The sequence below is a fragment of the Pongo abelii genome, chromosome 2 (genome assembly GCF_028885655.2).
Source record: "Pongo abelii isolate AG06213 chromosome 2, NHGRI_mPonAbe1-v2.0_pri, whole genome shotgun sequence".
In the NCBI taxonomy this organism is placed as follows: Eukaryota; Metazoa; Chordata; class Mammalia; order Primates; family Hominidae; genus Pongo; species Pongo abelii.
The window spans coordinates 10,197,640-10,221,702 of record NC_085928.1 but is presented as its reverse complement, the minus strand read 5'-3'; the positions used below and the strand labels follow the sequence as shown (position 1 = coordinate 10,221,702).

The 24,063-nt window shown below is 50.5% G+C and overlaps 1 protein-coding gene across 1 annotated transcript; it reads left to right on the top strand.

Moving 5' to 3' along the window:
* Positions 1 to 86: 86 nt before the first annotated feature.
* Positions 87 to 24,006, top strand: MCM2 (minichromosome maintenance complex component 2). Its single transcript, XM_002813168.5, has 16 exons — positions 87 to 226; positions 1,073 to 1,302; positions 6,481 to 6,656; positions 6,769 to 7,029; positions 8,020 to 8,239; positions 8,513 to 8,720; positions 10,273 to 10,407; positions 10,740 to 10,931; positions 17,412 to 17,505; positions 18,417 to 18,667; positions 18,828 to 18,954; positions 19,518 to 19,630; positions 20,585 to 20,836; positions 22,256 to 22,438; positions 22,631 to 22,786; positions 23,221 to 24,006. Exons 1-16 carry the CDS (start codon positions 221 to 223, stop codon positions 23,329 to 23,331), a joined length of 2,715 nt encoding a protein of 904 aa, XP_002813214.4. The 5' UTR covers positions 87 to 220; the 3' UTR covers positions 23,332 to 24,006.
* Positions 24,007 to 24,063: the final 57 nt, after the last annotated feature.

Sequence of the window (24,063 nt, the reverse complement as noted above, 5' to 3'; positions counted from 1 at the left end):
GGCGGAGCGCCTCGGGTGTTGTGGGCGGGACCTCCGGACCGCGTGGGCGGGACCGGACCCTCTGGCCCGCCCCTCCGTGTCTCTGCTGGTCGCCAGTGGACGTCGACGTCATGACGTCGCGTTCCGTCGGGCTCTTGCCGGGCTTTGGTGGGTCACGTGAACCACTTTTCGCGCGAAACCTGGTTGTTGCTGTAGTGGCGGAGAGGATCGTGGTACTGCTATGGCGGTGAGCGCGCTGGCGCGGGGCGGGCGGGCGCCGGGCACATGGGTGCGGAGGCTGCGCGCTTCCCGTACTCTGGCCCCGGCCCGGGGCGGCGCTCTGGGTGAGGCTGGGCCCCAGGCTGTGGGGCGCAGCTACTTTCTCGCCTGCACCCTGCGTGAGGTGACTCGCCTACCTACCACTGACCTGGGGCCCTGGGCTCCCTAAGGCGAGCTCGGCCCGCTCAGCCTCAGTCCTTTATTCACCCCACACATGCTTATTGGGCGCCATCTGTATGGCGCTGAGCGTACAAAAGACAGGCCCCCATTTCACTACACTCCTTTAAACTTTTTTTTTTTAATTTTCCAATGATCCTTGTTCCAAACACTACACTTAACTTTTGTATTATCTTCTTGTCCCTTTGTCTTGTATACTGTCTGTTCCACATCTGAGTTCCAGACCTCTTGTTTTGGTGGCTCTTCTATGCCATCTCTATCACAATACCTTGTGCACTGTGTGTGCTGAAATAGGTCTAATGCTTAAGGGGAGATAATAGACAGTAAACAGGTAAATAGGCAAATGATATAACCTTAGTGGTTTTTCATGGAGAAAGCACGGTGATGTGGGTGACCCCGATATTTGAGCTGGCTTCTATTTGTTTGGAAGCCACTGACTCAGATTGCTCAGCTGAGAGCATTCCAGGTGAGAGAACAGCAAGGGCAAAGACCTGGAGGCTGGAAGGGGTTTGGTGTGTTGGAGGACAAGAGTCACACAGGTGGAGAGAGAGGAGGGAAGGCCCCTGATGGTAAACAGGAAGCTGTGTCATGCCTCACCAGCTTCCTAGGTTTCTGACAGCCGCACCTTCTCTTGCAGGAATCATCGGAGTCCTTCACCATGGCATCCAGCCCGGCCCAGCGTCGGCGAGGCAATGATCCTCTCACCTCCAGCCCTGGCCGAAGCTCCCGGCGTACTGATGCCCTCACCTCCAGCCCTGGCCGTGACCTTCCACCCTTTGAGGATGAGTCTGAGGGGCTCCTAGGCACAGAGGGGCCCCTGGAGGAAGAAGAGGATGGAGAGGAGCTCATTGGAGATGGCATGGAAAGGTAATTTCATTCAAGGCCCTGGACTCAGCAGATAGTTTTGCAGAGAGCCCATTGTGTGTCTGGTGGCCTGGCTTTGGGAGCTGGGAGCAGATAAATCTGATGGCATTCTTGCCTTTGAGCACAGCTTGATCCAGGGTTCTGGGGAGACAGGTTTACAGAGCCATGACATAGGTCTCTTTAACTTACTGTATGTAACTTGGAAAGACTAGACCCTAAGCTGAGGATAAGCCCCAACTCCATAAGCACCCCAGAGAATGTAGGGGTCTCTAATCTGGAATACTCCAACTCAAAAAGACAGGAAGCAGGAAGCCCAGTGTTTCCCAGTAACTTTTCCAAGGAAAGGTGCATGGGGGAGGAGGGATCTGATAATTAAAGTTTTAGAGTCAATCAGCAAACATTTATTGTACCTAATGTGCACCATGCCCTTTGTTAGGAATGGTCTTATTTATTAGTAAACGTGTTGGCCAGGCGTGGTGGCTCACACCTGTAATCCCAGCACTTTGGGAGGCTGAGGTGGGCGGATCACCTGAGGTCAGGAGTTTGAAACCAGCCTGGTTAACAGGGTGAAACCCCGTCTCTACTAAAAATACAAAAAATTAGCTGGGCATGGTGGTGCGTGCTTGTAGTCCCAGCTACTTGGGAGGCTGAGGCAGGAGAATCGCTTCAGCCCAGGAGGCATAGGTTGCAGTGAGCTGAGATGACACCACTGCACTCCAGCCTGGGCGACAAGAGCGAAACTCTGTCTCAGAAATACATAAATAAATAAATAGGTTATCAAGACTTAATGCTAGGAGAGTGGAGTAAGCTCTGTGCATAAGCAAGGCTAGATTTCTACTCCTGCCTTTCTCTGCATTTCCAGCTGGGATCTGGTAGATAACGTCAGTAGCGGAATTGTGTGAATGCCCAGGAGCCTCGTGGAGATGCTCCTTTTGTGCCTTTCCAGCCTTAGCGTGTGTGAGAGTACTGTGCAGGGCATCCTGCCGTCCCTAGGATGTCAGACAGCTGAGAGGCTTTCAAGGGCACTCCAGACTGGATGCATCTTTGCTATTATCAGTACCACCCCCAACGATGAGACTGCACGTGCTGTAGGCTGTAGAAGGAATGAGGAGTCTGGATAAATCTGCCCTGGACTTGGGGTCAGGGCATGGGTCCTGGACGGCTTCCCTGTTCTGCCTGGTGGAGTTGTTCAGGCCGGATGCCCATCCTCTGCTGTGTCCCCTCCCTGTCTTGACCCTTTCTCTTTGCTTCTCTGAGAAGCAAAGAGAGAGGCCCTTGGCAGGGGGCTTCTGGGTAGAGGTATCTGAGGGATAGCTGAGCCCAATTACATTTGTTTTTGTGGTTTTTCAAAAAAAAAAAAAAAACTTTATTGGGCTATAGTTTTTTAGAGTTTACCCTTTGCAAAGATACAATTCAATGCAAATTCATGGTAAATTTCCTGAGTTACGCAGCCTTCACCACAATCCAGTGTGAGAACAGGGCCGCAGCCTTCACCACAATCCAGTGTGAGAACAGGGCCGCAGCCTTCACCACAATCCAGTGTGAGAACAGGGCCGTTGTCCCATTGAGGTCCCTCCTGCCTGCTTATAGTTCATTCTCAGTTCTTACCCAAACCCACAGGTAAGAATTAAAGACCTGTCTCTAGATTTTCCAATCTGATCATTTCATATAAATTGAATCATATTATATATGCCCTTTTGTGGTGGGCTTTTTTCTCTTAGTGTGGTTTTAAGGTCTTTCTCTGTTCTTGCATGTGCAGCACTCCATTCCTTTTTGTGGCTGAATCATATTTCTTTGTATGGAGATACCACATCTATTCATCAGTTGATGGATGTTGGGTTCCTCAAGCCTTTTGGCGATTATGAATAATGTTGCTATGAACATTCATTACAGGTCGTGTTTTTTTTTTGTTTGTTTGTTTGTTTTTGAGTTTTGCTCTTTTGCTTAGGCTGCAGTGTAGTGGCACAATCTCAGCTCACTGCAACCTCCGCCTCCCAGGTTCAAGCAATTCTCCTGCCTCAACCTCCCAAGTAGCTGGGATCACAGATATTTGCCACCACACCGGCTAATTTTTCTATTTTTAGTAGAGACGCGGTTTCGGTTTTAGCATGTTGGCCAGGCTGGTCTTGAACCCCTGACCTCAGGTGATCCACCTGCTTCAGCCTCCTAACGTGCTGGGATTACAGGTGTGAGCCACCACACCCGGCCTGTTACAGGTTTTTATGTGAACAGATCTTTAATTCTGTTGGCTATGTAGGAGTGAGATTGTTGGTCTTGTGTTTAATCTTCTGAGGAACTGCCAGACTGTTTTCAAAAGCAGCTGCACCATTTTGCATTCCCACCAGCAACACACGAGGGTTCCACTCCTCCGTGTTCTTGCCAACATTGGTCTTTTTGATTCTGGCCATCCCTGCAGGTGTGAAGTGGCATCTCATCCCTGATGGCTAATGATGTTGAACATCTTTTTGTACGCTTTGTTGGCTATCTGTGTATCTTCTTCAGAGAAATCGTGGACTCACTTTTTAATTGGGTTGCTTGGCTTTTTATTATTGAGTTGTAAGAGGTTTTTTACGTATTCTGAATATAAGTCCTCTATCAGATATGTAATTTGCAGTTATTTTCTCCTCAATCTGGCTTATCTTTTTCGTGGTTTTAATGTTTTCTTTTGAGGTGCAAAAGTTTTGAAATTTGATGAAGTCCAGTTTAACTTTTTTTTTTTTTTTTTTTTAATGAACCAATTAGAAGTTTGCTGAGGGCATTTTGTGTGACTTGAGATCCAGGGAGAATTGGACTGATACGTTTTCCCCGAAAACATGGAAGGAATCATACCTGGTCAACTCTGATATCTGCCTGGCTGGGTTCTGCTTGGGGCATCAACGGCATAAAAAGATTTGTTCTGACAGTAGTTTGACAACGTTTATTGCAGAAAAATAGTAGCAGTTTCTCTCATCACCATTTAACCTGAAAAAAGGAGAATTCAAGGGGATTGTCTTGGGGAGGCAGTATGGCATGGGGGAAGGAGCTCTGGGCTTGGACTATATTTTGACACCCAGGTCTACAGAGCGACCATAGGCAAAAATCACATCTTCCCCTCAACTACCCATTTCCTCATCCTTCAGATGGAATGACAGTGTCTCCCTCTCAGGGAAGAGAGCACTGCAGGGAAGAGAGCACAGTGCTTTGCACTCGCTGGGTGCCTTATTAAGGCATTACTTCTCTTCAGTATCTGAAGGAAGATAATATGGAAAATGTGTGTCTGATGGTTTTGGAATAGTTCAAAGGGTTGAGACAGTGGGTGGCCATTTCAGAGGGCTGGTTTGGCTGACTGTAGAAGCCAGGACATCAGGTTGTTGAAGACGGCATAGTCAGAGATGGGGAAAGTACAGGGAGAATTCCAGCCCTCACAGGGAGTTGGGTCAGCTCTCTGAAGCCTTTTGGTCTAATGTTTTGTGGTTCCTTTAATTATCTTTTCTTATTGGGCACATAGAAGCTGTCTGGAGATCTACCTCCCGTTTTGTAATTGTGGTAAAATATGCATAACAAAATTTACCTTTTTTTTTTTTTTTTTTTTTTTGAGACAGAGTCTCACTCTGTTGCCAGGCTGGAGTGCAGTGGTGCGATCTCGGCTCACTGCAACCTCCGACTCCCTGGTTCAAGTGATTCTCCTGCCTCAGCCTCCCAAGTAGCTGGGACTACAGGCGCCCACCACCCGCACCCAGCTAATTTTTGTATTTTTAGTAGAGACGGGGTTTCACCGTGTTAGCCAGGATGGTCTCAATATTCTGGCCTTGTGATCCACCCACTTTGGCCTCCCAAAGTGCTGGGATTACAGGCATGAGCTACTGCCCAGGCCCAAAATTTACCATCTTAACCTTTTTTGTTTGTTCGTTTGTTTGTTTGAGATGGAGTTTCACTCTTGTTGCCCAGGCTGGAGTGCAGTGGTGCTATCTCGGCTCACTGCAACCTCTGCCTCCCTGGTTCAAAGTGCTAGGATTACAGGCATAAGCCACCGCGCCCAGCCCTTTTGTTTGTTTCTTTGTTTGTTTGTTTTGTTTTGTTTTGTTTGCTTGTTTTTTGAGACAGGGTCTTAGTCTGTCACCCAGGCTGGAATGCAGTGGCACGAATGTGGCTCACTGCAGCCTTGAACTCCTGCGCTCAAGCAATCCTCCCACCTCAGCCTCCTGAGTAGCTAGGACTATAGGCATGTGCCACCAGGCCTGGGTTATTTTCTTTTTTTCTTTTTGTTTTTTTGAGACGGAGTCTCGCTCTGTCACCACCAGGCTGGAGTGCAGTGGCACAATCTCTGCTCACTGCAACCTCTGCCTCCCAGGTTCAAGCGATTCTCCTGCCTCAGCCTCTCGAGTAGCTAGGACTAGAGGCGCATGCCACTACGCCCAGCTAATTTTTGTATTTTTAGCAGAGATGGTGTTTTACCATGTTCGCCAGGATGGTCTCAATCTCTTGACCTCGTGATTCATCCACCTCGGCCTCCCAAATTGCTGGGATTACAGGCATGAGCCACCGTGCCTGGCCATTTTCTATTTTTATACAGATGGGGTCTCACTATGTTAAGGCTGTTCTTGAACTCCTGGGCTCAAGTGATCCTCCTGCCTTGGCCTCCCAAAGTGCTGGGATTATAGGCATGAGCCACCACGCCCAGCCATCTTAACCATTCTTATGTGTGTGGTTCAGTGGCATTAAGTACATTCATATTGTTGTGCAGCCATCACCGCCATCCATCCACAAAAGTCTTTTAAGTTTGAAAACTGAAACTGTCTCGGTTAAACACTAACTCCCCATTCTTCCCAGCACCTAGCAACCATCATTTTACTTTCTGTTTCTGTGAATTTGACCGCTCAGTGAGTGGAACCATACAGGATTTGTCCTTTTGTGCCTGGCTTCTTTCACTCAGAATCATGTCCTCAAGGTTCATCCATGTGCCAGCACGTGGCAGAATTTCCTTCTATTTTAAGGCTGCATCATCCATCATATGGACAGATCATGTTTTGTTCATCCATTGGAGATCTTTTCTGAGCCTTCTGTGTTTCTGACCTGGAAGTGCTGAGCCTACCCACATTGGGGCTCCTGAACCTTAGGGAACAGGCCCAGTTCCTGGATGGGGTTTGGTGCTTCGGGTTTTTCTTTTCGGCAGTAACCACATCTGTTTTGGTGCTCCCTCAGGGACTACCGCGCCATCCCAGAGCTGGACGCCTATGAGGCCGAGGGACTGGCTCTGGATGATGAGGACGTAGAGGAGCTGACGGCCAGTCAGAGGGAGGCAGCAGAGCGGGCCATGCGGCAGCGCGACCGGGAGGCTGGCCGGGGCCTGGGCCGCATGCGCCGTGGGCTCCTGTATGGTAGGTCCAGTTGTCTGCCTGCCCGAGGGGCTGGGAAGCTGGGAAGGAGTCTGGGAGGGGGGTAGAAGGTGCTGGGGATGACTGCAGTAGCAGGTGTCTCTTGCCTCCCCAGACAGTGATGAGGAGGACGAGGAGCGCCCTGCCCGCAAGCGCCGCCAGGTGGAGCGGGCCACGGAGGACGGCGAGGAGGACGAGGAGATGATTGAGAGCATCGAGAACCTGGAGGACCTCAAAGGCCACTCTGTGCGCGAGTGGGTGAGCATGGCGGGCCCCCGGCTGGAGATCCACCACCGCTTCAAGAACTTCCTGCGCACTCACGTCGACAGCCATGGCCACAACGTCTTCAAGGAGCGCATCAGCGACATGTGCAAAGGTGTGGCTTCCCTACGCCCCCGCCTCAGCCCCTGTAGCGCCTCCATAAATCCTCCCCAGAAAGTTGTCCAAGCCGAGTGAACACGTGAAGCACAGGGCATGTGGCTGAGAGGTCTGTCAGAGAAACCAAAAGTATTGAGTTTTGCACCAGGGCTCTCCTGCTGGCTGTGCAGTGACCACATCTGGGCCACCAAAGCGTTTTTTGACAGGCTTGAAAATGGACAGATTTTATATAAAAATCTGGATTACTACTTTGATCTTTGTAATAGGAATTGACTCTTTTTTTTTTTTTTTTTTTTTTTTTTTTTTTTTTTTTTTTTTTTTTTTTTTTTTTTTTTTGAGACGGAGTTTTGTTCTTGTTTCCCAGGCTGGAGTGCAATGGCACGGTCTCGGCTCACTGCAACCTCCGCAGTTCAAGCAATTCTCATGCCTCAGCCTCCCGAGTAGCTGGAATTACAGGCATGCGCCACCATGCTTGACTAATTTTTTATTTTTAGTAGAGAAGGGGTTTCTCCATGTTGGTCAGACTGGTCTCGAACTCCCGACCTCAGGTGATTTACCCGCCTTGGCCTCCCAGTGTTGGGATTACAGGCATGAGCCACCGTCCCCAGCCAGGAATTGACTTTTAAAAGGGACATGTAGATCTTGATTCCTGCAATTCCTTCCACTGCTTTTTGTTCTGTGTTTGACAGCTTCTTCCTGGCTCTTGTAAGGCATTTCATGTTTGTAGCTGTGTAGGCACTCTGCTCATATTTAATTTAACCCCCCAGCAACTTTGTACACTGTGTGACAAGCCCATTTTACGGAGTGGGGAGTTGAAGCTCAGGCTATGTCACAGCTGGAGTGTGGTAGACCTAGAAGTGAAAGCTGGGCTTTCTAGGTCAAAGTCAGTGGTTGGGGTGGGTAGGCCTTGCTTCTCACACAGGCATTGTTGCAGCCCAGCCCGGGCCTCATGCTTAGTTAACTCTCTTCCCACCATGCCCACCTCTAGAGAACCGTGAGAGCCTGGTGGTGAACTATGAGGACTTGGCAGCCAGGGAGCACGTGCTGGCCTACTTCCTGCCTGAGGCACCGGCAGAGCTGCTGCAGATCTTTGACGAGGCTGCCCTGGAGGTGGTACTGGCCATGTACCCCAAGTATGACCGCATCACCAACCATATCCATGTCCGCATCTCCCACCTGCCTCTGGTGGAGGAGCTGCGCTCACTGAGGTGAGCTGAGGGCAGGTGAGGATGGCAGGTCCGAGCTCAGTGCTGGGTGACTCGGTCATGATTCCTGAAGAGCGATTGCGGTGTGGGTGGGGAGGGTGCAGCCAGCAGCATCCTCATCGCAGGTGAGTTGTGGTTGCACAGTAGTGTGATGAGAGGGATCTTCCCCGGGCTGGGGGCTGGGCCCAATTTCCAGGACACTGTGTTGGGACACTCTCATCTGCAGCCTGGCCTCACCCTGCCTCACGGCTTCTGACGCACCCTCTGCCTCCGCAGGCAGCTGCATTTGAACCAGCTGATCCGCACCAGTGGGGTGGTGACCAGCTGCACTGGCGTCCTGCCCCAGCTCAACATGGTCAAGTACAACTGCAACAAGTGCAATTTCGTCCTGGGTCCTTTCTGCCAGTCCCAGAACCAGGAGGTGAAACCAGGCTCCTGTCCTGAGTGCCAGTCGGCCGGCCCCTTTGAGGTCAACATGGAAGAGGTGAGAGAGGACACAGGGCCTGCTGCCAGCTGTCCTTAGGGGTGCCCAGTATGCAGGGCCTGACTGGCCTCTCAGGCTGTGGAAGACCAGTGTGGGCAGCCGCAAGAAGCAAGATAGAATTGTGTGTTGGCCACACCCTGGGGTGGACCCAATCTGTCTGGCCAGTGGGCTTAGTTTGGCCCACACGACGTTTTTAGGAATTCAGGTCAATATTTAAGTCAGGCGATTTTGTTTAAACAATACAAGTTTATGGCTCCTCTTGAAACATGGGAAGGTCTGGCAAACAGGGTCCACTTCTTGCCAGGTCACTCCTTCAGGATGTGTGCTTACCAGTCTCCATGGCGCCGTCACTCACGTGGGGCGGCTGCAGTCCCATCGGGACTTCCCCTCAGCTTGTTTCTGGGACCTGCCTGGCTCACGTGGGGTCCCTGGACCATACCAACCTCCTGCACCATATTCAGGAGACGCTGCCAAAGCCTCTGGTGTTAAGATCTTAGGCACATGTAATGTGCCTTTGTACTTGAGCGTCCCTGTAAATGGGCTCGTCGCCATCCCTGTGGTGGCGCCCAGGCCCCTTGACTGCCCTGCTGCTGTGGCTGTTGGCTGTCCTCTTCTCACCGCTCTGCAGTTCTGAGAACTGTCCCAGCTGGAGCCACCTGGCCAGAAAATGCCTCAGAGGTTCCACCTGTGGCCATCTACAGCCAAAGGCTGACCGGTCTCGGGTGGGGCAGCTGCAGGCCAGATGCTGGCTGAGCCACATCTTTGCTCACTCTTCCCATGCCCTGTCTGTCTCCCTCAGGCCTTGCTTCTAGGGACCTGAGATAGTACCTGGTAGAGGGTTAACAGTACAGCTATCATTCATGGAGTACTTACCAGTGCCAGGTGGTGGGTGGTTTATTACCTGGTCCTTTTTCACAGCTCGTGAGGCAGGAACTGTTATGGCCCCACTTTGCCGAGTGTTTAGAGAACTGGCTGAGGTCACCCAGCCAGAATGTGTGTCAGAGGTCCACAGCTCAGGCATCCTGATCTAGAGCATATGCTTTTAACTGCAGTGCCGTGTTGTGAGATAATGAGTACGAAATGACATGGCACAGTGCTGGCCTGTGATACTTGACAGTGACAGCCAAAACTTCCTGTAACTTAACATTTATCAGATGCTGGATTAGGTTGATGTATGTATGACTTGCTTTAATTCTTATTGTGAGGTTGCGGAGAAGGCACAGAGAGAGGAAGTCTCTTGCCCAAGATCACACAGCTTAGACAGAGAACCCAGGCAGCCTGGTTCCAGCATCGGTACTCAAGACAGCTCAGCTGTACAGCATAGAGCAGGTGCTGAGTCTGGCAGTCAGACGGCATCCCAGAGGGATGGTGTGGCAGGAGTGGGGACTGTCCACTGATGTGCTGAGTCACCATGAACTCATTCCTTGCTGTCTTTGGCTCTCCTTTTGCCACTCAGGAGTTGGAATCCTGCCTGTTCTCCCTCCTGGTTGGGGGTCAAAGTTAGGTGACATAGTAAGTCAGTGCTTTGAGGCCTTCTGTGTGTCCCTCGCAGACCATCTATCAGAACTACCAGCGTATCCGAATCCAGGAGAGTCCAGGCAAAGTGGCGGCTGGCCGGCTGCCCCGCTCCAAGGACGCCATTCTCCTTGCGGATCTGGTGGACAGCTGCAAGCCAGGAGACGAGATAGTAAGTGGCCAGGGGCAGGCTGGGAGGGAGCCAAGTTGCAGAGGGAATTGGCAGAAGCAGTTGTGGCTGGGCCGGTGGGGGTGTCTATGGTCGCAGGGGCACTCGGGCTAGGATCTGTTTTTGCATGGCTGAGGCAAAGAAATTTCTTGTGGTGGATGGGTTGTTGGAATGGTGGGTTTAGGAGGGGTTTTACTGAGTTACTTATCTTGGTGTCTGTAGTGTGGAGCACTTGCAATAGAAGAAATTGGAGGAAGGCAGCACGGAGGTGGGCACCCACTCCACCTGTGGCCCCTGGGTTAGGTTCTGACTTCTTGGCCCCTCCCTTTCCCCAGGAGCTGACTGGCATCTATCACAACAACTATGATGGCTCCCTCAACACTGCCAATGGCTTCCCTGTCTTTGCCACTGTCATCCTAGCCAACCATGTGGCCAAGAAGGACAACAAGGTTGCTGTAGGGGAACTGACCGATGAAGATGTGAAGATGATCACTAGCCTCTCCAAGGATCAGCAGATCGGGGAGAAGGCAGGTGGAAGGCAGGGGCAGGGGCTGTCAGGATGCTTTGAGAGGATATGGAGGGTTGCTGGGGCTGTGGTAGGCACCTAGGGCTCACTGGGCAAACCTTGCCTTATTCCCCTGGAGCTCAGTAGGCTTGCCTGGAGGCCCCGTGCTCCAGGGGAAGAGGTAAACTCGCATTGGGGATGGGTGAACCTGGCTCTGGCTCCACCATGGGCCAGCGAGGTAGTGGGATAACTTGGATGACCTCTCTGAGTCTGTGTGGTGGGGAGGAGTCCCCTGCTGAGGACAGGGTTGCGACGAGAAGAGCTCTTCCTTTAGCAGATCATTTCAAGCTGTGGTTTGAAACTGGAACAGAGGCAGGGCAATAGGATAGCTTGTGTCATGAGGGATTCCTAGGGATCCAGCTGTGGCCAACGGGAATTTCTTCAGAAAAACAACCCAGAATGGTGGTGTTTTTTGTTTTTTTTGTAATAGAGATGGGGTCTCACTATGTTGTCCAGGCTGGTCTCAAACTCCTGGCTCAAGATCCTCTCACATTGGCTTCCCAAAGTGCTGGGCTTACAGGTGTGAGCCCTTGTGCCCACGCAGTTGGGCAGTTGGTTTTTAGTGTAGACATTCTTACTGAAGGATGAGGAGATGGGGATTTATGTTACAGAAATACGGATTACTTAAACACAACGTTAAATTTCTGTTGATAAAAATCCTTTGCTGTTTCTCCCACAGTACCTCCATCCTGCCCCCAGAGCACCGTGTGTTCTCAAGCTCACTGCTCTCCCCTTTCTCTTCCTTCCTTCCTCTGTTTCTCAGTCAACTTCCTTTTTCCTTTTTTTTTTGAGATGGAGTCTCTCTGTCACCCAGGCTGGAGTGCAGTGGCATGATCTCAGCTCACTGCAACCTCTGCCTCCTGGGTTCAAGCGATTCTCCTGAGTAGCTGGGATTACAGGCACACATCACCGCACCTGACGAATTTTTGTATTTTTAGTAGAGATGGGTTTCACCATGTTAGCCAGGCTGGTCTCGAACTCCTGACCTCAGGTGATCCGCTTGCCTCAGCCTCCCAAAGTGCTGGGATTATAGGCGTGAGGCACCACGCCCGGCCTTCAAGTCAACTTGAAGTTCAGTTTTTAATGCAGAGCAGTTTAGTTTGCCCTTTAGCCTCCACTCTTCTGCCCTCTGGCAACAAAATTCAGTTACCATTTGGCTTCTTCAGTGAACTGGGTGATTTCCTTCTGACATATGTAAACCCCCCAGGGACAGGAGCCATCACTGGTTTAATCACCTCTGTCTCCAGGGCCTGGCTGCAGGAGGCTCTGAGTAATTTTGAAGGAATGGATGGTGGGGTAAGGAGAGCTGTGTCCAGGCTGCAGGTTAGCTGCTTTGTTTTGGTTGTTTCTCTCCATCCACCTTCCCCTGAAGCCTGTGGAGCCCCTTTTCTTGGTTCCTCTGAGGCACGGCTATGGTTGCCCCTTCCTTGTCCTCCTCACCCATCACATTTACCCATGTCTGCCTGCCACTTAATATTCCTACACATGCGTGGTTTGTTCTGTTCCTTTCTTTACTCCTTGAGGCATGTTCTCCAAGTAGGCAGGGTAGTTTTGTGTCTCAGTTCCTTTTCTCAAGTGTATTGCGTGTCTTTGCATCCACCATGAGAAGCTGCTGCAGGCTAGACGCAAACCCGGTAGGGGCGAAGCATCCAGCATTTGTGGGCTTATACGTTACTGTCATTGTTCAGGAAAGCTCCAGAAATGCACCCCTGGCAGAGGCTGGTATTGGTGCCATTCCTTCCCAGCTCTTGGCCATCTAACCTAGTCTGCGAAGATTGGGGTTCCCATAGGAGAGGTGGGTGTTTCTCAGCCTCAGGAAACCAGGAGCTTCAGTTCAGCCAACACACATTCATTCCTGGAAGACCTCCTAGGGCCAAGTTCTAGGGATACAATGGTGAGTAAGTCAGACATGACCCTTGCCCTCAGAGCTCATATTTTACTAGGGTTCCCAATAATAGCAAATAGACAAGATCTTTTCATATAGTTTTACATGCGAGGAAGACAGTCACACAGGCAAAGAAAGCCAGGACCTCCCAGCCTTCTACCCTCACCACCTGCAGAGGCTCATGAGTGCTACCACGGTGGACACCTTTGCAGAATTTCATCCAGATGTTTGACCAGTTTCTTCAGGCTTGGGTGGACTTGGCCCTGCTGGAGTCTTGCAGTCCCTAAGCAGCCGGGCCACCTGTGTCCCACATGCTTATCTGCGTCTGTGCCTACCACGCCAAAGGAGCTGCATACTTCAGGAACTCTCTTCTGGCACCTTCTCTTCCTTTGCCTTGAGCTTCAGCCACTAATCTCCCACTCTATTGATTGAAGAGGTGAGAGACCCATAGGTGAGCGTGTGGCAGGCATGGCATGTCTGGGCACTAATAAGGCACCTGTCTGGGCCATACCCATGTGCTTCTGGAGCCCCAGGTTCCAAAACGACTTGTTCCCCAAATGGAGGCAGCCCTACCCCACTCCCGTGTCTTGATGCCTGCTATTTGTGTCTACATTGAGCACCTTCTCCCTCACTTGTCCCCAGCTGACTTCTGTCTTCTGCAGATTCCACCTCCAGCAGGAAGCCCTGCAGGCTTCTGCAGCTGACTTTTCGTATTTGTTTTTATTTTGAGTTAGTTATCATCCTTGAGGGATCCGGAGACTTCACATAGAAATCCGGATGCTTTTTGAAAATCCAAGATCTGTGGGTGCTGGCTCTGTGTTCCTCTCTGGTAACGCTGACGGAGCTGAGGCATAGTTGCCCTTGCAGGCAGGACCTGTGTCCCCAGGTTTACCCGGTCCCCTACTCTGTCAGTTTTCATGGCCCTGCCTGCCTTCTGTGGGCCCTGGACACTGATCTGGTAAAGTATTAAAGAGATCAGGGTCATGCCCAACACTTAGAGATTTTAAAGAACTAACAGAAGCAGCATGCAGTCTGAAGCCAGACTTTTTAGGTTTGAATTTTGGCCTAATCCTTAGGATGGTCAGATGAGTCACCCTTATCTATAGAAATGAGAGAGGATGAGAGTAAACACTCATAGAGTTGTTAGAAAGATCAAATAAATTAGTGCATATAAAGTACTTGGCTGTTGGCGAGTGCTCAGTATCTAGCTGTTACTGCACATGGCTACAAAAGTTAAACTATTTGTACAAAAACTGGATGGAAGTGCCTATGACAGGCGTGTAGAAAGCATAAGCAGCCAGTAGGTAGGACAAAAATAGCTTTGAGCCTGGTGCTTTAGTCATTTTACACACATTATCTCAGGCTCATGGTACCCATGCAGGTGGGTGCTTTCTCTCCATTTGCTGGGTGGAGCTCACAGTACCCACTCAGGTGGGCACTCTATCCCTGTTTGCTGGGTGCGGAGCCTGAGGAGTGCTAGGAAGCAGCACACCTAGAGCCATGAGGAGCATGAGCTTTGGATTCAGATGCATCTGGGGTTGAGTCTTGCCTCTCCTCTAGGAGAAAATGTTTTGACCTGAGCCTTGGTTTCCTCTGTAGGATCGAGAGAAACAAGGTTATTATGAGGATTACATGAGGTAATTCATGGAAAGCGCTGTTATTCCCTGGCAGGTCTGGGATTTGATTCTGCCCCACTTTCCAGCCATTAAATTAGCCTGCTACTCTCTCCTGGAGTAACTGGGTCAGCGGTGGAAGGCACAGCAGGCAATGTAGGCATTCGCACATTTGTGCTGCTTGCCCTCCAGTCCCATGGGGAAGTCCCCCTGGATGCAGTGGTTGCTTTACAGGAGGGGGATTGAGTTGGGCAATCTGCCCTGCATAGCAAGCAGGAAGCTCTTGGTCCTGGAGGGAGACATTACCTCATCCTGCAAGGTTGCTCGCTACAAAAACTACACGGGGAAATGAGCTGGGTTAAGAAGAGTCAAGGACTGGCAGTCTTGGCACATCCAGCACGAGGTGTGTTGGGGCGTGAGAGGTCAGTGGAGCGGTCTGCCCAGCATCCACAGCACAAAGTAAGGATTTCATAAGGGAGTCATTATACTTACTGAGGACTTAGCATCTGCTTGGCATTGTCTAGGTAATTTCTAGATAGCAATGGTCCTATGAGGTTTCATCTCTGCCTGTTTTACTGATGAATAAACTAAGGCACAAGAGGTTAGATAAGTTGACCATAGTCACATAGCAAGTGGCAGAGTCAGCAGCCTGGCTTGAGTCCATGCTCCCAGTGACTGTATTGTGCCAACAGTTGGTGAGTTTATTTGGTTATTATGAGTTCCATGGGCACTCTGTGTTACATAAGGCCTGGCCCACATTTTAAAACATTGTTACAGAAAATGTCAAACAGGCATGTGGAATGGTGTAGTGAACTTTGACTATTTGTCTTAGTCCATTTTCTGCTGCTACAACAGAATACCATAGACTGGGTAATTTATAATGAACAGAAATTTATTGGCTTATGGTTCTGGAGGCTGGAAGTCCAAAATTGAGGGCTGGCATCTGACGAGGGCCTTCTTGCCGTGTCATCCCATGGCAAAAAGGTGAGAGTTAAAGAGACAGAGTGAGAGCCCAGAGGGGGCCAGACTCATCCTTTTACAAGGACCTACTCCCTGGATAGCAGTGCTTTTATCCTCCATTCATGAGAGCAGATCCCTCATGGCCTTATCACCCCTTAAAGGTCCCACCTTTTAATACTGTTAAATGGGGGATTAAGATGCCAACACATGCTTTCTGGGGGTACATTTAAACCATAGCACTCTACCCAGCTTCCACAGCTGTCATAGTCACAGCCAATCAAGTTTTCTTAATACACCACCCATTCACCCTTAGTATATTTCAAGGCAAATTCCAGGCATGCCATTTTTTTCTGTAACTACATCAGTATGTATATGAAAAAGAAAAGGCTCTTTTTGAATAAACCTAGCCACAATACCATTATCTCACTTTAAGAGGTAATTAACAATTCCTTAATATCCAATATTCTGTTGTTGTTCACATTTCCCTGATTATCTTACCCCTTCCCCCTGTTTTTACAGCTTCTTGGAGTCATTATCCAAATATGATCCATAAATTGTGATTGGTTGATATCTCTTAAGTCTCATAATCTTTAGATCTTTTCTCCATCTCTTTTTTTCCTTGTAATTTTTTGTGGAAGAAACTGGGTCATTTGTTCTGTTGAGCTTTGCAGTCGAGATATTGCTAATTATGTCCCCATTAGACACACATCTCTGTCACCTGTGTTTTCTGTAATTTGGCAGTTAGGCACTGAAGCCTAGTCAGATAAATTCCTGCTTATTTTCTTTGACTTACTAGTTTTAAAAATAATGAATTGGTTCCCAGGTGACCTGGGTATCATAACAGACAAATAGGCCCGCCGGGTGTTGAGGTTTCCACGCTGCAGGTGTCATCCCTACGATGCTCAAGTGTCCCTTTTTTGCCAGCGTGAACCTATTCATGTTGGCTCCTGAGTTATGTTGACATGACCCTGGTTGTCTTTGAGGGCTTTTTTGCTTTCTGATAGAAGATATTGCAGGCTCCTCTTGTACATTTCGTGCCCCGGACCTGGAATTGGACATTTCTCCAAGAAGCCCTGTGGGAAGTGTTACTTACTTTCAGAGATAGTGGTTAGAGACACCTCTAAAGCTGCATGACTTTGGTGGTGCAGGCAGGACACACAGGATGCAGCCTGATGGGGGTGTCTCCCCTCCACCTTCAGGGCTGGTTTTCCTGCCTTAGTCCCCTCTCCCCAGGGGAGGGCCAGTGCTTTCTGAGCTCCTTTGTCTATCCTGTAAGGAGGGAAGGATGTGGGTGTGGCCAGTGCAGGGGGTATGAAGGCTGAAAGCCATCAAAACACGGCTGTGCTGCAGGTGGAGTTGGAAGCAGTCTCCTACAAGCAAGAAATGTCTTTGATGTTTCTGATTCTGTCTTTAAAATTCATGAAGATTTTGCTCTCTCCCTGTCTCTTTCTTTCTCTCACACACACACTGAAATAGAAATGTTCTAGTGACTCACTAGTTGGAATTACTTCCTGGTGGACACATCTCCCAGATGTGCCACATTTATTGCATTGACGAGGCAGGCACTTGCATGAACTGTCGCATTTGTACCCACTCTTCTGTGAGTTGGATGTTGCCATCTCTCTTTCCCATATGAAGAAACTGAGGCTTGAGGTGGGCCAGTGCCATGACAGACCTGGTTCTGGTCTTATTTCTGCTCTTGGTCTGTGATCTTGGGAAAGGCCTTTCTGAAATATGTCAAGATTAGGGGTTCAGATGAAGGTTCTTCTAAACTCCAAAGTTCTGTGATTCTTGGGAAGAGCCAGCTAATGAAAAGCTTTAGAGTCGGGCACGGCTTGATACCAGGGCCTGATGCAGTTGCAGCAGCTGTGGAAGTGGGTGTCTTTGAGCTGGGGATGTCCTGGTTCCCTGATGCCAGAGCATGTGGGTGACCTACTCTGTGAGTATCTGTTCCCATTCCTGTTGGTCTCCCTCCCTTTCTCAGATCTTTGCCAGCATTGCTCCTTCCATCTATGGTCATGAAGACATCAAGAGAGGCCTGGCTCTCGCCCTGTTCGGAGGGGAGCCCAAAAACCCAGGTGAGCACACCCACCTTTCCTCTGCAGGGGTGTTAGCAGCTTTCTCTTTGGGGAGCCAGCATTCAAAGAAGGACACAGTGTTTTTAAAGCCTGGGTGCTGGGTAGAAAGAATGCATTAAAAGATGGTCTGGCTGGGCGTGACTCGTTCTTCAAGGGAGAGGGTGGCCCTGAGTTGGGCATTCTGGGTGTTGGGCTGTTGGTCAGGGAGCCAGTGTCTGCCGGCTTTTGTGATTTAAGCAAATGAGTCTTTGCTTCTCTTCTATTTAAAAAATACTTTGTCTTTTAAAAAACTGTTTTAAGTACAAAAATACTATTGACACATGAGTATGTATTTATATTACACTAAAGAACACTGAAAGTCACGGGTGAGGCTGATTGCCCCATTGACCCCCAGTTCTCTTCCTAGTCCCTCCCTTTGTGGCCATTTACAATTACACAGCAAACACAGGGTTTCATGACCACACGTGTTTTATTTGTACAAGCGCAGCATCCCCTGTGTGTGCCCAGTGCTGTGCCTGTGCGCAGTGCACCCCACCGAGCTCTCCCGCTCGATGCCACACTGCGGCATCTTTTCTTGTTAGTGCATACGGAGCAATTGCCTTCTTTTAAATGACTGTATCATGCCACTGGATAACGCAGTTTATTTAGCTCTCCCTTTGGAGAACACTTAGATTGTTTCTGGTATTTCACATTCGCCAAGGACATCTCGTGCATCCCTCCTCTGCACCCGTGTGTGTTTCCCTGGGAGTGCCCAGAGTGGGACTGCATGGCGTAGGGCATTGTATCCCTTTCTAGAGGGACTGTGCCTTACCATTCCTAACAAGTAGGTTGAGGAATTGGTGGGGGATGCAACTGTGCCCTCCTCTCACTTCCCACTCTCCCCCTCTCCCGCTTCTACTCATCCCCTCCAGGTGGCAAGCACAAGGTACGTGGTGATATCAACGTGCTCTTGTGCGGAGACCCTGGCACGGCGAAGTCGCAGTTTCTCAAGTATATTGAGAAAGTGTCCAGCCGAGCCATCTTCACCACCGGCCAGGGGGCGTCGGCTGTGGGCCTCACGGCGTATGTCCAGCGGCACCCTGTCAGCAGGGAGTGGACCTTGGAGGCTGGGGCCCTGGTTCTGGCTGACCGAGGAGTGTGTCTCATTGATGAATTTGACAAGGTGGGTCCCTGGGTCACGGAGGCTGGTGGAACTCAGGGTGTATGTGTGGGCTTGGGCCTTAGCCACGGGAATGGTGTTAATGGGGTCCATTGGGACCTCATCGGAGACTTAGTAGTAGGGGCATGAACCATGCTAAGGGCTGGCCATTTTAATCTTGCAGATGAATGACCAGGACAGAACCAGCATCCATGAGGCCATGGAGCAACAGAGCATCTCCATCTCGAAGGCTGGCATCGTCACCTCCCTGCAGGCTCGCTGCACGGTCATTGCTGCCGCCAACCCCATAGGTGCAGCAGGCACCCTGACTGCTGGGGCTGGGGTGGGACACAGGGAGTTCCCGCCTGCTTGAATCGGGAGCCCACGGGGTCCCCAGGAGCCGATCTGAGGAAGTCATTGGGTAGCAGAGGGTTCCCCTCTTCTGCATATCCTGCCAGAGCAAGGAACAGTGAAAGTGGGACCTGGGACACCTGGGTTTCCTTTTGAGTCATGTTCCTGGAATCACCTTGGATGTTCTCAGAAGGCATGGGAGGAGAGCCCAGTGCCCCTCTGGCCAGGATGGAGTTGGCTGTTGGTCTCAGCAGTGAATGCTTAAAAGAACCCAGGCTCTGTCACCCACTGTGTTCTTGGTTTTTCCTCCTGGGGAAGCAGTTATGCTTTCTGTCTAAATTAGGCTATTTTGGGTACTGGTTGGGGTAAGCTCTTTTCTGTCTCAGACAGCAGGTGCTAAGTACTCACCTATGTCTTCCTCTTCCACTGCCCTCATCCCCTTCTGCCATCAGAGCGGCCTGGGGTTGCTGAGATGGGAGGATAGGGGAATCCACCCTGATGGAGGTGCTCCCCTGTGTTTCAGGAGGGCGCTACGACCCCTCGCTGACTTTCTCTGAGAACGTGGACCTCACAGAGCCCATCATCTCACGCTTTGACATCCTGTGTGTGGTGAGGGACACCGTGGACCCAGTCCAGGTACAGCTCGCATGTGCCCGGTTTCCATGAACTGTAGTTTGGGGACCTCAGGTGAGGCTTGGGGTCATACAGTGTGCCCAACACAGGGGACAGGTGCTGCAGAGGCCATAGGCTGTTTTCTAGGCCTGTTCCCTCGGTCTCTTCTCATGTCCAGAAGTCGCCCTGATTTCTCTTTACTTCACAGCACCCCCGACCCCCACCCTACATAACCCACAATCCACCAAATCCTGTTGTTCCAACTCCTGAGCCTGCTCACCTCCCTCACTTCTGCCTCTGACCTGAGGCACTACCATCATCTGAACTGGCCTTCTGGCACCCATGTAGACTGTCTTCCAGTTGACGGCATAAATCAGATCAGCCCTATCCTTAACAACTGCTCGAGGCTTTCTGCTGTCATCAGAATAGAATCCACGGTCCTCCCCTCCGGCCCGCACCCGCCATCTCTGCAGCTACCTTCTCCTCGCTCCCTTCCATCACCTGCACCTGCACCTGCACCTGCCCTTCTCTTCTCAAAAGGGCCGAGCCTTGGGGCTTGCATGCGCTCCTTGCTCCTGGCAGGTGCTCTCCCACACTGTCACGTGACTTACATCTCATCATCGTCATCTCAGCTCCCTGTCTTTCAGGGAGGGGCTTTGCCGGGCACCCTTAGCTAGAGGCATCTCCTTGGTCCCTTGATCCCATCACTCTATTTTTCTTCTGAGCATTACTTTCCATAATTAATTTTTAAGACTATTTGTCTCCTGTCCCCTTGTGGAGGTGAGCCCTATGGGGACTCTGTCCCATTGTCTAGTTTGCCACCCACACCCAGAACTGCCTGGCACATGGTCAGTGTAGTCAGTCTTGTTGAAAGAGCATCACCCTTGTAGGGCACACACGCAGCCCTTCTCTAGCCACTGACCTCTCCAAAGCCACGCACACCCACAATCAGACCCACCCTCTCATGGCTTATCTTAGGACGAGATGCTGGCCCGCTTCGTGGTGGGCAGCCACGTCAGACACCACCCCAGCAACAAGGAGGAGGAGGGGCTGGCCAACGGCAGCGCCGCTGAGCCCGCCATGCCCAACACATATGGCGTGGAGCCCCTGCCCCAGGAGGTCCTGAAGAAGTACATCATCTACGCCAAGGAGAGGGTCCACCCGAAGCTCAACCAGATGGACCAGGACAAGGTGGCCAAGATGTACAGTGACCTGAGGAAAGAATCTATGGTGAGAGCCCAGGCAGAGCCGGGAGGTGCTGTGTAGAGAAGGAGGTGCAGTGTGAGCCTTCTGACCAATGCAGCGGGGGCGGTGGTCAGTCAGGCCAAAAGGTGCCAGAGCAGGGAGGCATTAAAAAAAAAATGAAGGTGCCAGGCACGGTAGCTCACGCCTGTAATCCCAGCACTTTGGGAGGCCAAGGTAGGAGGATCACCATGTCAGGAGTTTGAGAACAGCCTGACCAACATGGTGAAACCCAAAAATTAGCCGGGCGTGGTGGCACATGACTGTAATCCCAGCTTCTCAGGAGGCTGAGGCAGGAGAATCGCTTGAACCCAGGAGGCGGAGGTTGCAGTGAGCTGAGATTGCGCCACCACACTCCAGCCTGGGTGACAGAGTGAGACTCCATCTCAAAAACAAAAACAAAAAATGAAAGTTGGGTACAGTCATTCATGCCTGTAATCCCAGCACTTTGGGAGGCCAAGGCAGGAAGATTGCTTGAGGTGAGTTCAAGACCAGGCTGGGCAACACAGTGAGGCCCTTTCTCTACAAAAAATGTTTTGAAACTTAGCTGGGCCTGGTGGTTTGTGCCTGTAGTCCCAGCTACTCAGGAAGCTAAGGAAGGAAGATCTACTTGAGCCCAGGAGTTCGAGGCTACAGTGAACTATGATGGCACCACTGCACTCTAGCCTTGGTGACACAGTGAGACCCTGTTTCAAAAAAAAATTTTTTTTAAAGAATGATAGGTATTAATATATACCTTAACCATTTTGTTTTAGATGAAATTTAAATGTGCATTCATTTGTCTCGGTGTAGGGCCAGGGCCTTAATTGTTGATGTGCTTATTAAGTTCCATATTGACTTTGTGTAAATTTCACGCAAATGAACACAAGGTCTTTGGCTCATTCATAGTGGAATGGAAACTTAAAGGCAGCTTGCAAGCCATAGGAATGCTGAGTCCTTGTAGATTGCTGACTCAGACACACCCAGTCAACACAGCAGCTTTTTAAATTTCTGCCTTTTAACTTAACCAAGTTTTTTCAGATCATTCAATTTAGTTTTCCTACAAACAACGACCTTTTTTTGCACTTACATTGCACAGGATTATTCAATATTTAGTGTGTGACAATAACCAATACAGCTGGCCACAAATACAACAGCCTCTGAGATGCACAGAAGTCAGCTGGCGGGAGCAGAACCGTGCAGGTGTGATGGTGACAGGCCATAAGCATGCAGCATCCACTGGCATCCTCCGATTTCCAGGAGGGATAGGAAGTGTGCATTCACTGGGCAGCGCAGTCAAGCATTCTGCATTTCTGCTGGGGCGCTGTCAGATAGGTCTTCTTGGCTCTGGGTGCTAAGAGTGCCACTGCTTTATTTTCCTTGCCTCTCTTTCCTGCCCGTGAAAGACCTGACACTGCTTCTTTCCAGGCGACAGGCAGCATCCCCATTACGGTGCGGCACATCGAGTCCATGATCCGCATGGCGGAGGCCCACGCGCGCATCCATCTGCGGGACTATGTGATCGAAGACGATGTCAACATGGCCATCCGCGTGATGCTGGAGAGCTTCATAGACACGCAGAAGTTCAGTGTCATGCGCAGCATGCGCAAGGTGGGTGTGCTCCAAGGTAGGGGCCTGATGGGCAAGCTCAGTGAAGGAGGCCACACGTGGGTATCCAAGGCTCTGGCCTGGACGTGCACCCAGGAGCGGCAGCCTGTCTGACCTGGGTGCTGGCATGTAGGGTAAAGGGAGTGTGGCAGGCGTAGTGGGAGTGGGTGTTTGACTGAGCCTTTTTTCCTGCAGACTTTTGCCCGCTACCTTTCATTCCGGCGTGACAACAATGAGCTGTTGCTCTTCATACTGAAGCAGTTAGTGGCAGAGCAGGTGACATATCAGCGCAACCGCTTTGGGGCCCAGCAGGACACTATTGAGGTCCCTGAGAAGGACTTGGTGGATAAGGTATGGGCCCGGAAGGGAGGTGAGGGTCGGGGTTTGCTGCCTTGGGAGCTGCCAGTCTCCTCACAGGGGCTCCATCATAATGGGTCATGAAGTGGGTGGGCCTTGGTTGACAGCCATTTATTGAATGCTTACAGTCTGTTGAGTCCAGTTCTGTGCCTATAGTCTGACAGCAGGGGAGTGAGGTGAGTCCTGTTACTGCCTTCCTGTTGTACAGAGGTGGAGACAGATACAGGGCAGCCAAGTAACTTGTCTCAGTTTACACGTACAGCTTGCACAGCAGAGATTTGAAGCCCCTTAATCGGCCTCTCCACCCCTGGATATTTTCCTCCCATAAATGGAGGTGATGGTGTCTGAAAGTGCATTGTAACTGGGGCGCTCTGGAAACAGCCTGTTCTCACACCACTGATGGGTCACTGGACACTTCCTCCCTGCAGGCTCGTCAGATCAACATCCACAACCTCTCTGCATTTTATGACAGTGAGCTCTTCAGGATGAACAAGTTTAGCCATGACCTGAAAAGGAAAATGATCCTGCAGCAGTTCTGAGGCCCTACGCCATCCATAAGGATTCCCTGGGGTTCTGGTTTGGGGCAGTCAGACTGAGTGGTCAGTGCCCTCCATGCTTTATGGACACAAAACCAGAGCACTTGATGAACTCGGGGTGCTAGGGTCAGGGCTTATAGCAGGATGTCTGGCTGCACCTGGCATGACTGTTTGTTTCTCCAAGCCTCCTTTGTGCTTCTCACCTTCTGGGTGGGATGCCTTGCCAGTGTGTCTTACTTGGTTGCTGAACATCTTGCCACCTCCGAGTGCTTTGTCTCCACTTGGTACCTTGGATCAGAGCTGCTGAGTTCAGGATGCCTGTATGTGGTTTAGTTGTTAGCCTTCTTACATGGATATCAGGAGAGCTGCTGCCCTCTTGGCGTGAGTTTCGTATTCAGGCTGCTTCTGCTGCCTTTGGCCAGAGAGCTGGTTGAAGATGTTTGTAATCGTTTTCAGTCTCCTGCAGGTTTCTGTGCCCCTGTGGTGGAAGAGGGCACAACAGTGCCAGCGCAGCGGCCTAGGCTCCTCAGTCACAGGGGTGGGATGTGAGTCATGTGGATTATCCATTCGCCACAATTATCAGCTGCCATTGCTGCCTGTCTGTTTCCCCACTCTTATTTGTGCATTCAGTTTGGTTTCTGTAGTTTTAATTTTTAATAAAGTTGAATAAAATATAAACGCTGGTATCTGTTGGCTTCCATTCCACTTTAGCAAGTAACCTGGACTTCCTCTGAA

Excerpts from the sequence above, each read along its gene's own strand:
- MCM2 (XM_002813168.5), top strand. Across the intron at positions 8,240-8,512 it reads GAGGAGCTGCGCTCACTGAG|GCAGCTGCATTTGAACCAGC; the intron begins GTGAGCTGAGGG and ends CTGCCTCCGCAG. Across the intron at positions 10,932-17,411 it reads ATCAGCAGATCGGGGAGAAG|ATCTTTGCCAGCATTGCTCC; the intron begins GCAGGTGGAAGG and ends TCCCTTTCTCAG.